Source organism: Epinephelus lanceolatus, chromosome 2, assembly GCF_041903045.1.
Source record: "Epinephelus lanceolatus isolate andai-2023 chromosome 2, ASM4190304v1, whole genome shotgun sequence".
Classification (NCBI taxonomy): domain Eukaryota; kingdom Metazoa; phylum Chordata; class Actinopteri; order Perciformes; family Serranidae; genus Epinephelus; species Epinephelus lanceolatus.
Genome location: NC_135735.1, coordinates 21,644,402 through 21,656,748, shown reverse-complemented (window position 1 = coordinate 21,656,748; position 12,347 = coordinate 21,644,402). Strand labels below are relative to the sequence as shown.

Sequence of the window (12,347 nt, the reverse complement as noted above, 5' to 3'; positions counted from 1 at the left end):
AAACCCCAAATCTACATTACAAATGAAGAAAGGAAACATGAGTGTGGGAAATACATTATTAACTCAAATATGTGCAGATAATTGTATCCTGCTGAGTCAGCAGTATGTCATCCTGTTTATGCCCAGCGTGTCTTCTGCCTCTCTGAGGAACTTATTGTTTTCCATATTCTCTCTTCCAGCAATCCCATCTGTTTGATAATGAGGGGACGGTGTTCTTTGCCATATTTATGGGGATTTGGGGTGAGTGTCAGTCGATGCTATTCTTACTGTGTTTAACCTGTGTTGAAGATCCAATTTGTTCCCTCTCTGGTGAGACAGATTTTCACAGTTAAAGCCTTTTCACACCAAAGCATCGACCTTTATCCGTTCTGCCCGAGCCCAGTAAAGATGCCAGCACAATTATGTCATTATATACTAAGCATTTGGAAAGCTTGCCAAGCACACTGAAGGCCGAGCGTGCCTAAAAACTGCCCACATAGCCAAGAAGTGTCGTGGCACAGCTGAAACACATTACACTCCTCAAACTCAACACAGACACTCTCTGTTTTCAGCCAGTGCAAAAGTGACAACAAGATTAAGGTCATAAAAACTGTCCAAAAAGTGTACGGACACACCTGCACAGCATGAGACCTCTCATTGTACAACAAAATCTGTTTGGTAGATGTGACACCCAGACTTTAGATTTTACAACTGTTTTTTCCTTTCTTCAAATCTACGTGGCAGTGACTCTGTTTTTGGAGTTCTGGAAACGGCGCCAAGCCCGGCTGGAGTACGAGTGGGACTTGGTTGACTTTGAAGAGGAACAGCAGCAGCTTCAAATCCGGCCTGAGTTTGAGATCCGATGCACTAACAGGAGACTCAACAAGATCACTCAGGTGCCTCAAACATGGAAATAAACATGAAAATATTGCATACTTTGTGGTTTGCAGATAATAATATGGCACCTACTTCCAGAACAATAAATCCCAGCTGACATTGGGCGAGAGGCCAGAACAATAAATAATAATATTAAATCTTATCTAATATTTTTCAGGAAATGGAGCCATATCTCCCCGTCACCAGCAAGTGTGCTCGCTTCTGCCTCTCGAGTGCCACTGTAATATTCTGGGTAACTAAATATTTAAAGGAATACTTCACCCCCCAAATAACCATTTGCACATCAGTAACTCACCCTGTGTTTCATTGGATTTGGGGAAACAAAAATGTTTTTCTCACATGCCTCTGGTGAACGAAGAATCCAAAAATGGAGAAAATTCTTGTTGTAAAGTAAGTAAATGGGGTCCACGTTTAACAACAGCAAAACTATAATAAAACACCCGTTTCCAAACTCTCACACAACTTGTACAGTTTAATCCAAGTCTCATTTATCCTGTCATATGCTCAATACTGCAACAAGGAACTGAACAAGAAGTGAAACTTACCTTTACTTTCTTCAAAGCCAGACTCCATTGACAAAACAGGGAATTTACCTCGCTGTACATGGGAGCTGCTGATTGACCACTGCGTCGATCAGTAGCTTGTTTGTGTTATTATGTGTCTTTGGTGTTTTAAAGGGTTAGTTCAGACTCACCAAAGTCACACAATAACACAAAGAAACCACATATTTTGAGGCAGCAGTAGATCAGCAGCTCATGTGTTCAGTGAGGTAAAATTACTGTTTTTGTAAATGGAATCTGGCTTTGAAGAGAGCGTAGATAAGTTGGACTTTCTGTTCAGTTGCCCACTGCAAACGGCTGTCTGTTTTAGAAGTACTAAGCATTAGACTGGATGAATGAGACTTGGATTATACTGCACGAGTTGTGTGAGAGATTGTAACCGGATGTTTTGATATAGTTTTGCTGTTGTTAAACGCAGTCTATGACTTTATTTCTACAGAAATTGACTGTTACATGTGGTAATTGGTATACAAATTACCACATGTAATTTTGTGGGCTAAGTCATGTGTGTTTGTGTAAGCACGTTTGTGTGCTATTTACAATCATACATAGTCATTTTCCCAGCCTAGTCACATCCTGTTAACAGCTCTACATGTGTGTGTGCCCCTCACAGATTTCTCTGATAGTGGCCTGTATCATCGGGGTCATAGCGTACAGGCTGGCTGTGTACGCTGCCTTTGCGAGTATCATTAAAGACCCTATGAGGAAGATCCAAGTGGTGGGCAGGTTCATCACTCCACAGCTAGCGACTTCTGTCACTGCCTCCTGCATCAACTTTGTCATCATCATGATCCTCAACTTCTTCTATGAGAGGGTGGCTGTTGGGATCACTGATTTGGGTAAAGAGGTTTAATATGACGTTTACTGAATGGACTGAAACACAAATGACAGGAATCTACAGTAGTCATCATTTTGTCTTTTATACCTATCTACTGTCTAATGTTTGCCTCCTGCAGAAATCCCAAAGACTCACCTGGAGTACGAGAACAGGTTGACCATGAAGATGTTCCTCTTTCAGTTTGTCAACTACTACTCGTCATGCTTCTATGTGGCCTTTTTCAAAGGCAAATTTGTGGGTTTTCCTGGCGAGTACTCGTACATGTTCGGCAACTCGACCACACTGAGGAATGAGGAGGTGAGTTTTTCTTTCCTTTTATACAATATTGATTATGCACTTTACTTAGCTGAGATTTATTTCTTTTGAGTAAACATCTTCATAAACAAGGGCAGGTTCATGTCATACCTCCAACATTTTAACACATTTTTCTACCAGTGATATCAGCTTTATAATCTGGAAGTGCATGAAATAAAAGTGTGTTATGTAAACTAAAAACCTCTTTCTGTCCCAGTGTGACCCTGGAGGCTGTCTGATTGAGCTGACCACACAGCTGGTGATTGTTATGGCAGGAAAACAACTCTGGGGGAACATTCAGGAAGCTCTGCTGCCGTGAGTCCATCCATCCTTTCACCTCTTTATAAATCACCTCAGTCACTCATTCAGTGCGAAATTAGCAAATAGACTTATCAAGAGGGGGATTTTCAGTTAAGGTTTCTATTCTATTTCTATTGCATTTTAATCATTCTTTTGACAAGATCATTATGTTGTGTGCACACATTATCTTCAAGTGGGTGCAAGTTGATTTAACCTCAATAAATATAATTTCCTGTTATGCAGCTTGCCCACTTGAGATGCACACACTCATGGGAAGCAGAGAGAATTCAGTTAATTACGTTTTACTTTTACCTCTGAATGTCTAAATGAAATTCTTGCTCTTATATCCCACAAACACAGTCAAGAGCTGGCTTAGAGACGGAAGTGTTAGGCATATTTAGACAGTATCTGACTTCACCCTGGGGTGGGGGAGCCCCTCTGTGCGGAGTTTGCATGGTCTCTCCATGTCAGCATTGGTTTTCTTCCTCCCACAGTCCAAAGACATGCAGGTTAATTGGTGACTCTAAATTGTCTGTAGATGTGAATGTGAGTGTGAATGGTTGTCTGTCTCTATGTGTCTGTGATAGTCTGGCAACCTGTCCAGGGTGTACCCTGCCTCTCGCCCAGTGTCAGCTGGGATAGGCTCCAGCCCCCTCGCAACCCGCAACAGGATAAGGGATTAGGAAAATGAATGAATGTATGAATTAAGGTTTACGTAGGTAGTGTTTTGTCAGATATAAATATAGATTAGTTATGTGCTGATCGAGTGACTGTCATCCCAACGTCAGGTCTCAGCAGTTTGACGTGCATTTCTTCTTCATGTGCTTCTTAACAGGTTGATGCGTAACTGGTGGAACAGCAGAAAAGGACGGCACAATCCTGAGAACCATTACAGCCGCTGGGAGCAGGACCACATCCTGCTGAACTTCAGCCAGCTGGGATTGTTTTATGAGTACCTGGAGATGGGTGAGATACTTCACTGACTTTGTTTACAATACAGAGATCAAGCTGAATGGCTGTTTGATGTATAAATGCTGTCTTCTTTTCTTTCCCTTTATTGCATTTCTCTGTTTTCCACTCTTTTTTGAATTGAATTTCCCCTCAGGGATTAATAAAGTATATCCTCTTTCTTCTTCTTCTTCTTCTCTCGTTTGGCTCTCTCTGTCATTTCAGTGGTCCAGTTTGGTTTCATCACTTTGTTTGTGGCCTCTTTCCCCTTGGCTCCGCTCCTGGCTCTGTGCAATAACATCTTGGAGATTAGGGTGGATGCCTGGAAGTTCACCACCCAGTTCAGGCGGCCGGTGGCATCCAAAGCCCGAAATATCGGAGCGTGGCAGGAAATCCTAAATGCAGTGGCCATTTTGTCTGTTGTTACCAACGTGAGTGTTGCAGTGTACAATGAGTTTGTCTGTCCATAACATTAAGTCAGTTTTTTTTGTCTAATGTGTGTTCATATCTGTATTTGCATGTATAATAAATGTGTGACATTTTTGGATAATTAATTGTAGCGATTTCACTGCAGACTTTTAAGTGAAAGTTTTTTGTGCTTTCTTCTGTCCCAGGCTTTCATAATGGCGTTCACCTCAGACATGATCCCCCGGATGGTCTTCCTGTATGCCTACGGTGAAGATTCCAGCATGAGAGGCTACGTTAACAACAGCCTGTCAGTATACAAGATCTCTCAGATACCTAAGCACAACATGCCAGAGGAAGGAGACAGCTGGTTTGATAACTCGACCGCCACCTGCAGGTATTAGAGCTTTCAGAGCTTGTTGTGCATCTGGCTTTAGATATTTTTCTTTTACATTTTTGAAGCGCTTCAGAACTGCACTAAAGTATTTATATATGAACAACAGGTCAAAAGGCTGTGTAATGTGATAGAGTTTGCTTGTAGTGAAATACTGACAGGCTCTTTAGTTGGCTTTTAAGTGACTTTCCGCTCATAGTGTTTTGTTTTATAGCCTGCCAGACTACTGTTTTGATTCAGTCTCATGGTGTTGTTTTCAACAAAAACACTCAACACAAACCCTTTGTACACTATGATATCAAACAAACAGTCAAAGTTAGCGACTAGCTGGTGAACCCACTGGAGAATTTAACGGCTAAAGGGTCAGATTTTTCTCTCAGGGGTTGCAAGAAATCAAAAACAGACAGGCTCTGGAGCCACATGTGGCACTTCCGCGCTTCTTCAGTGGCTCCCTGTGGCTTTGACATCAAGAAATCATATGGAAATAAATAATGGTTATTTTTTAACATTTTAATTTTCATCTATTATTGTTTTAGGCCTAAAAAATGATGCGCCTGGGGCATCGGTGGCTTAGTGGATAGAGCAGGCGCCCCATGTACAAGGCTGTTGCCGCAGCAGCCCGGGTTCAACTCCAGCCTGTGGCCCTTTGCTGCATGTCATTCCCTCTCTCTCTCCCCCTTTCACACTCAGCTTTCCTATCGATTACAGGCAAAAATGCCCCAAAAATATCTTCTACCAATATGTGCTTCAAACATCTATGACCTGGCACCTTTTCCTCCAAATTTTGCCAAACCTCATGAGGGGTGGGTGGCTAGTCAAGTTGCAGAGAAGAAAAGAGAATTTAATAGTGTTTGGACAGCTTCATTTGCTTTCATCGCCAACTCTGCAGAGTTAAACTTCCAAATAATCAGAAATAGCCCACCACATACTAAAAGGTATTAATGAATGCTCATTTAGACCTATTAGTGATGTTGATCAGCTAATTTGACTTGTGGTTTCAAAACGCGAACCCTGGTCTCCTAGGTCAAAGTCTTGTGTTTGTGTGTTTTACCCATCCATCACCCTGAACCTTCCTCCCTACTTCAACTTTGTTGCTCTTTATACCACGTGACCTGGGCTGCGTTGAGCAAAATGGAGCAAAATGGAGCAAAATGTTTATTTTAACAGAAACGCTGAACACCCTGTTATGTTACACAGGCACACTGCCTTTCAATACAATAGGCTTTCATTCAGTTAAATTCAGTTCAACATAAAGGGTCTTTATCTCAGGAAAACATGTTTACATTGCTGAAAACCCAAATTGTATGTACAATACATAAAAATCTGCTATAATATGGTTTATATACAGGTAACTACAGACTGGGTAATACCTCTGACACACCCACCAAATGAGAGAAAACATAAATCAAATCCGGTTGCACATTTCGAGAAAACATCTTGTTTAACTTCCCCCTTTGTTCCAGTTCTGTGATGGAGGACAGCCTGCAGTGCATAGGTCAAGTGATCACAGCTTCGTGGCTCACGATTACATGGCTTATACACAACAGTGAATAAGAACAGCTTGGATATGTCAGTGTTGTATTTACAGCTTGTTTGCTGCGGTCAAGTGGATGGAAATAGAAGTTTTGTACGACAGCATGTTCGTCATTGTTGGGCAGAAAGATGCAACTTATTATCTGAATTAATCAAAAGTGTTTATATCTGTTGTTGGAGCTGTCAGTGGTTCTGTAGCATTTACTGATGAATACACTGGTATACATTTTTTTTAATGATCACATTAATGAAACATAACTGACTGTATGGTGGCCCTTTGCTTGTTGTGTTGTACAGATACCGTGACTACCGTTACCCTCCAGGCCATGAGAAGGAGTACACTCACACCATGCAGTTCTGGCACATCCTGGCAGCCAAAATGGCCTTCATTATCATCATGGAAGTAAGACATCGCAACTCTTCCTCACTCCTTAATCAATGAATAAATGCTCAGAATTAAAGGATTATATCTTGACCACGTGATAATTCTTTCTCCACAGCATGTAGTGTTTGTGGTGAAGTTCTTCGTGGCGTGGATGATCCCGGACGTCCCATCAGATGTGAAGGCTCGGATTAAACGAGAACGCTACCTGATTCAGGAGTACCTTCATAACTACGAGGTGGAGAGGCTAAAACTCCAGCTGAGTGCCAGTTTCATCACAGAGCCGCAGTCGGAAATGTCCTCGATGACAGACAGGCATGAAGTGCTGTCTGAGTGCCTGTAGCCTCCTGTGTTATACCTCCCAGCTAACCTAACCAAGAAGGGACGTGTCGGGGGGTTTTCTTCTCACTCAGAACATCCATATACAAGGGCTTCTGTCTTTGGGAGGAACAAACGCCATCATCTTTTCTTGCTGAATGGACTCCTATATTAGGATCTGTATAGAGACACTCAAATGCAACATTTCACTTTGCTTAAAGGAGCTCTATATGACATTCAGAGCATTAATATAGCAACAGGTATTTGCTTTGTAAAGATACAGTGGAATATATATGTTGAGAGAGTCTAGACGGTGGTGGTGCTGAGATGAAGAGGGTGCTGAAGAGCTGGATGTGATGGGGAGTGGACTTTTGATGAGCTCACTGGATATGATGAGTGGAGGTGGATGTGGTGAAGGAGGGCACGACGATTTGCTATGTAAAGACACAGTGGAGTAATGGCGTCCTGAGCATAGAGTGAAGTCACACTCCCTCTGTGTGTGTTGTAACTTGAGCTTCTCTGTTCTTTGTTGTGGTAGCTGGGCCAGCCACATGTGCACGTCGTTAGTCCCTGTGTGTGTATCCCACTGGCTAGCTAATGGCTGCCATTCTGAAATGCGCTTATACGGTGGTTACTGTAGAATGGCGTCGTCACAGAAGCATTTCTTAACATTAACACAGTAAGTTCTGTCAGCACTGTTGCAGTTGCTAGCACTCTTAGCACTGTTAGCACCTTTAGCTGCTAGCCGCCGGCTCAACCACCTCCATGTTGAGAACCGTGTGCAGACAATCCAGGCTCAGACTCAATCAGAAGAGACTAATTCTGAGTAAAACATGTGCACAAAAACATGAGAAATGCAAATAGCCTTTGGCGATTCGACACCATCTTGATGTCATATATCTGCTTTGGGAGGGTGTTGAAGCTGTAATAGCACTGGGAATCCCACCTATAGAGTCTAGACGCTGGTGGTGGTGAGACAAAGAGGGTGTTCAAGATCTGGATGTGATGAGGAGTGGACTTCTGATGAGCTCTACTTGTGCACTGGATATGATGATTGCAGGTGGATGTGATGAAGGAGGGCGTGATGATTCTGGCTAAAACGACAGCTGACAGCAGCAGAGATGAGAACAGATTTGAAGTTCATCAGCAGCAACATGATCAGCTGATTATGTCAAAATTTGATTGGTTTAACTGGAAAGGCGAATGCCCATAATCAGCTGATTGGAAGAAGCAAAGGAATAAGACAGTCTTAGTGACTGAAGTTAGATTGAGCTTCATATGTGCTCTGAATGTCGCATACAGCACTTTTAAAATCAGCATCTTGAGTGGATGAAAGGTTCCTGTGCCATAGTTGGAAAAGATTGTAACTGCAGCTCATATCATTCCCCATGTAATGTCTTCAACGTCTCCATCTGTCATGACTGAAAATAATCTCTGTACATGCTTTTAGTTCAAGATTGTGAAGTTGAATATGTGACATTAGGTGTAATTATGATGATATTATTAATCAGATTTTCTGCATGTGATTCTTCTGATGGGAACATGAAGGACTCAGCTGTTAAGGGTTATATCGTATACATCACATATCCTCTATCTGTCATTTAACTATGAATGTAGACTTAATGGTAGCTACATAATGCTGAGTGTCACTGATCTGTAGCTGGGCTATGAGATTGTCAGCTGTGTTATGTGAGTGTGTCGTGTTTAGGGAAAGGCTCTTTAAAAAACTGTGCATTCGAAAAACCAAGTACCTCCATCATACTGCGGTCGTACTGTAACAATCACAAGTGTGTGTATCATTCCACCCTGAGCTGGTAATGTGGTGAGACAGCAGCTGCAGGCTCATGTCTCGTCTTCCAAGTGTATTTCCAACTTGCTGCGGGACCAATTATGGGATTTCAAGAGGAAAGACTACACGAGGAAAATCTCCTGACAGATTTTCTGTTTTAACACAATCAGTTTAGGGCGTTCACGTGTCGACTGTACTCCTTCTTGTGTCGCACGGGGTAATAAATGGGCTATATTTGTGTTTTCAGATTTCACATTATCAGTGTCTCGGCATAAACAAGTGTAACCTTCATTTCAGAGATAAACAGAGAGAAGAACTGCTTGTACCCTGGTGACGTGAGAGAGGATTTCAGTGAAGAGAAATGACTTTTATTAACCGCTTCATAGCTGGTTACAAAGTGTTGCTGTAGATATAAAGAATATATCATCTATTTGAAAGGGTTGTATTGCAAATAATTTATTGAGCTGCTTCTGCTCTGTAGCCTGAAGCTTTTGTATTTAGAGTGACTTCATAATCCGCTTTTAGAGATCTGTCTTACTACTCGCAACACCTGATTTCTTTTTATGTACTTTTCATCACCTCATGATCAAGCCATGTTAGTTCAGACAGCTCTTCAAGTACATTTTAGTCCAATAATGACTTTATCAAGGGACCAGACAAGTAAAAACTCCTGAGATAATATTTGTTACAGTAGATAAGTCATTTATAAAATACAGTACAGATTTTATATCTTAAGCTTAACATGCTTTAAGGGTTTTTCTGTGTTTGTATTGACACCTCTTTGTAATTAAATGATGCAGTTGTGATTCTGGCTGTCAGCAAATTATCTGACAGTCAAAAATGAACCATCTCAGGATTAAGCGTGCTGACGTATGTTGAGCTTCACGTGTTGATACAGTATGCAGATGTGTGCAGAGCGTGACCCTGCGACGCGCATGATGTACTTCCCGACTAACAAATGCCTTAAACCTCTGTGTTTACTTGTTTTTGTATGGTTTTGTAATGACCGAATTTCCTATCTGAATTCCAAGTCTGTTTCGTATCATTTGTTGCTGCTGCTACTGCTAGTCATCGCAAAGTAGCTGGTTTGTGCATGAATTGTTGTAAATATGTTGTCAGCTATGTTCTAAGTTTACTGTAGCCTATTGTACAGAAATGCTGAGCTGTTCATGTTCACAATAAACAAAGAAATAACCAGTTATAATGTGAGTTTTATTTGCACTTTGCCTACACAACAACACAAAACCAGAGAAGAAGAAACAGAGATATGAAAGGCCATGTCAAGACTGTGGAGCTTTTTCCCTCTAGCTATGTGACATATGAAAATACTCTGCTCCAAATGATAAGTCTAATAAGTTTTTTGCCACAAAAAAGTTCAGTAAACTTATTACAAATCCTTCTTCTCCATTACTGAAAAATGCACAATTTATTAATATGTATATTGTTCAACTACTGGACACTAGATGTCGCCATCGACACTGTAAAATCTACTCTCAGTATTTCCAAAACCACATTTGTCTAAGTTGAGAATGGACTACTTGTTGCAATGTCACAAAATGTTATCTCAAAATCTCATATGTTAGGGTGCACAGTAGCTCAATGGGTAGAGCGGGTGTCCCATGTACAAAGGTAATGTCCTTGGCTGGGTGTTTGATTCCAGCCCTCGGCCCTTTTCTGCATGACATCCCCTCTTTCTCCCCGTTTCATGCTTAACTTGTTCAATAAAGGCAAATAATATATATATATATAATCTTTAAAAAAAATTCATATGTACTTGCCGTCTTTAACTGAGATTTAAAGAGATAGTTTGTTTTTGAAGTGGGGTTGTATGAGGTACTTGTCCATAGTCAGTGTATTGCATACACTAGTTGTTAGTTGTCACACCCCCAGTTTGGAGAAGCAGCAGGAGTACTGACATTGAAGCTAAGCAATGCACTACTGTGGACAGGGGCAGCAGCAAAACATATTTCAGCCACCTAAAAAAAGTCATACCTAAAGGAAATATAACAGTTTAAGTGCACACTTTATTGAGAATATTTCACCCCTTTACTTTTGTATCAGAGAGTCTGTTCTGACAGGGAAGCTGTTAACTGCTTTAGTTCCCCATCCATGCACTTATCAAAGCCACCAGACTCCACTGACACTCATTTTGGCTCACTGATCACTGGAGCTGCAGGTCTGCCTCTGCCTTGATCACTCAGTTATAGTTAATTTGTGTTATTGTGTGACTTTGTGGAAACCAAACTAACTAAACACCAAAGTCACACAATAACAAAACTGACTGAAGCAGCGGTACACCAGCAACTCCTGTTTTCAGCTATGTTTAATCATTGTTTTTCTCAGTGGAGTCTGGCTCTGAAGACAGCAATATAACAGCTTCAGTTCTCTGTCGGACATTGCACAAGATGGCAAAGTAAAGCAGTCCCAGCTGACTCATGACCGACCTTTAAAGCTGAAATGTGGTTGAAATTATGTCAGTTGTTGTTTCAACATTAAAACACTGTTTAACTCTGATGGTTGTGAAAAGGTTTTAAAAAATTCTCATAAATCAACACTGAAATTTCACAAAGATCTGTTTCAATGTTGAAACAATTTTGAAACGGCTAAAGATTTTGAAACAACATTGTAAAATCAGTGGTGATCCATCTTTCAAAATCAAAACATAGTTCAACAGTGATTCAGCCGTGGTGTGTGGCGTTGATTCAACAGTGAATAAACATCAGACGACCAGCTGGGGTGAAAATATTCTGAATATAGCGTATACTTAAACTGATATAGATTTTATGGGGCTGGACTTTATAGGTGGCTAAAATACATTCTGTTGCTGACCCTGTCCACACCACTACATTAGCTTCCGTGTCAGACTCATGCCTGCTTCTCCAAACTGGGGGCGTGCCAACTGACATCCACTGTAAACAATACACTGACCTTTGATAAGTATCTCATACAACCCCACTTCAGAAGAAGTGAAACTGAGCACACAAGCTTTCTTGCTTCAGCAGATGAATGTGGAAACCAGTGGCGTAAGGTAGTTAGGACGGACCCCGGTGCACGCTGTTAAGACGGCCCGATAGTGTACACTATTGTGCACATGATCAAAGACTTGACATCTGATAACATCAACCTACATATTAACCAGCAATCATCATTTAATATCTGTAAATTACAAAAATACCAAATAAAATATATGTCAGAGATGGGTTTGTCTTTTTTAAAGGCACATATAGCGAATGGCACTGTTTTTAATTTAATGAGTTCTTTTTTGGAAACAGGCATATCTCCAAGATGGTGATCACTCATAAGGGCCCATTCTCTGGCCAACACATTGTTTGAGGGCCAACTCCTTCTATGGGCCCCCCCCACCTCACGCCCCGGTGCAACTGCCTGCACTGTCTATATTTACGCCCCTCGTGGAAACAGCCATCTAGTGTCAAACTCTGCACAGACGTCACTCTGTACAGAGAACCTCAAACATCCAAGAAAGTAACAGCAAGCAAAAACCCAATTCTGAGTGTAGAAAAAATCTAAATTATCATGTAAAACTAAGTAAAAGAATATTATACAGTACAACTATTCCTGCAGGATGTGAGAGCAGGCTGCAGTACCATAAGTGGCCACCAGATGGTGCACCATACCAACAAATGAAGAGAGAGACACTTCTCGCCTTTCTCTTCTCTCTTTTGTCCTCTAATCGCACATCTAGGATCTGT

At 41.3% G+C, this 12,347-nt stretch overlaps 1 protein-coding gene across 3 annotated transcripts in view; it reads left to right on the top strand.

Moving 5' to 3' along the window:
• The window catches only part of ano5b (anoctamin 5b), a 40,094-nt gene extending 30,256 nt beyond the window's left edge, over positions 1-9,838 (top strand). For all 3 annotated transcript variants that reach the window (XM_033623246.2, XM_033623240.2, XM_078175180.1), the window contains 11 exons: positions 180-240; positions 724-875; positions 1,034-1,108; positions 2,050-2,275; positions 2,393-2,571; positions 2,786-2,883; positions 3,704-3,834; positions 4,042-4,247; positions 4,431-4,618; positions 6,446-6,551; positions 6,649-9,838. In XM_033623246.2, coding sequence (XP_033479137.1) covers positions 180-240; positions 724-875; positions 1,034-1,108; positions 2,050-2,275; positions 2,393-2,571; positions 2,786-2,883; positions 3,704-3,834; positions 4,042-4,247; positions 4,431-4,618; positions 6,446-6,551; positions 6,649-6,873 — 1,647 coding nt within the window. In that variant the 3' untranslated portion in view covers positions 6,874-9,838. The remainder of the gene's footprint in view (positions 1-179; positions 241-723; positions 876-1,033; positions 1,109-2,049; positions 2,276-2,392; positions 2,572-2,785; positions 2,884-3,703; positions 3,835-4,041; positions 4,248-4,430; positions 4,619-6,445; positions 6,552-6,648) is intronic.
• The last annotated feature ends 2,509 nt before the right edge of the window (positions 9,839-12,347 follow it).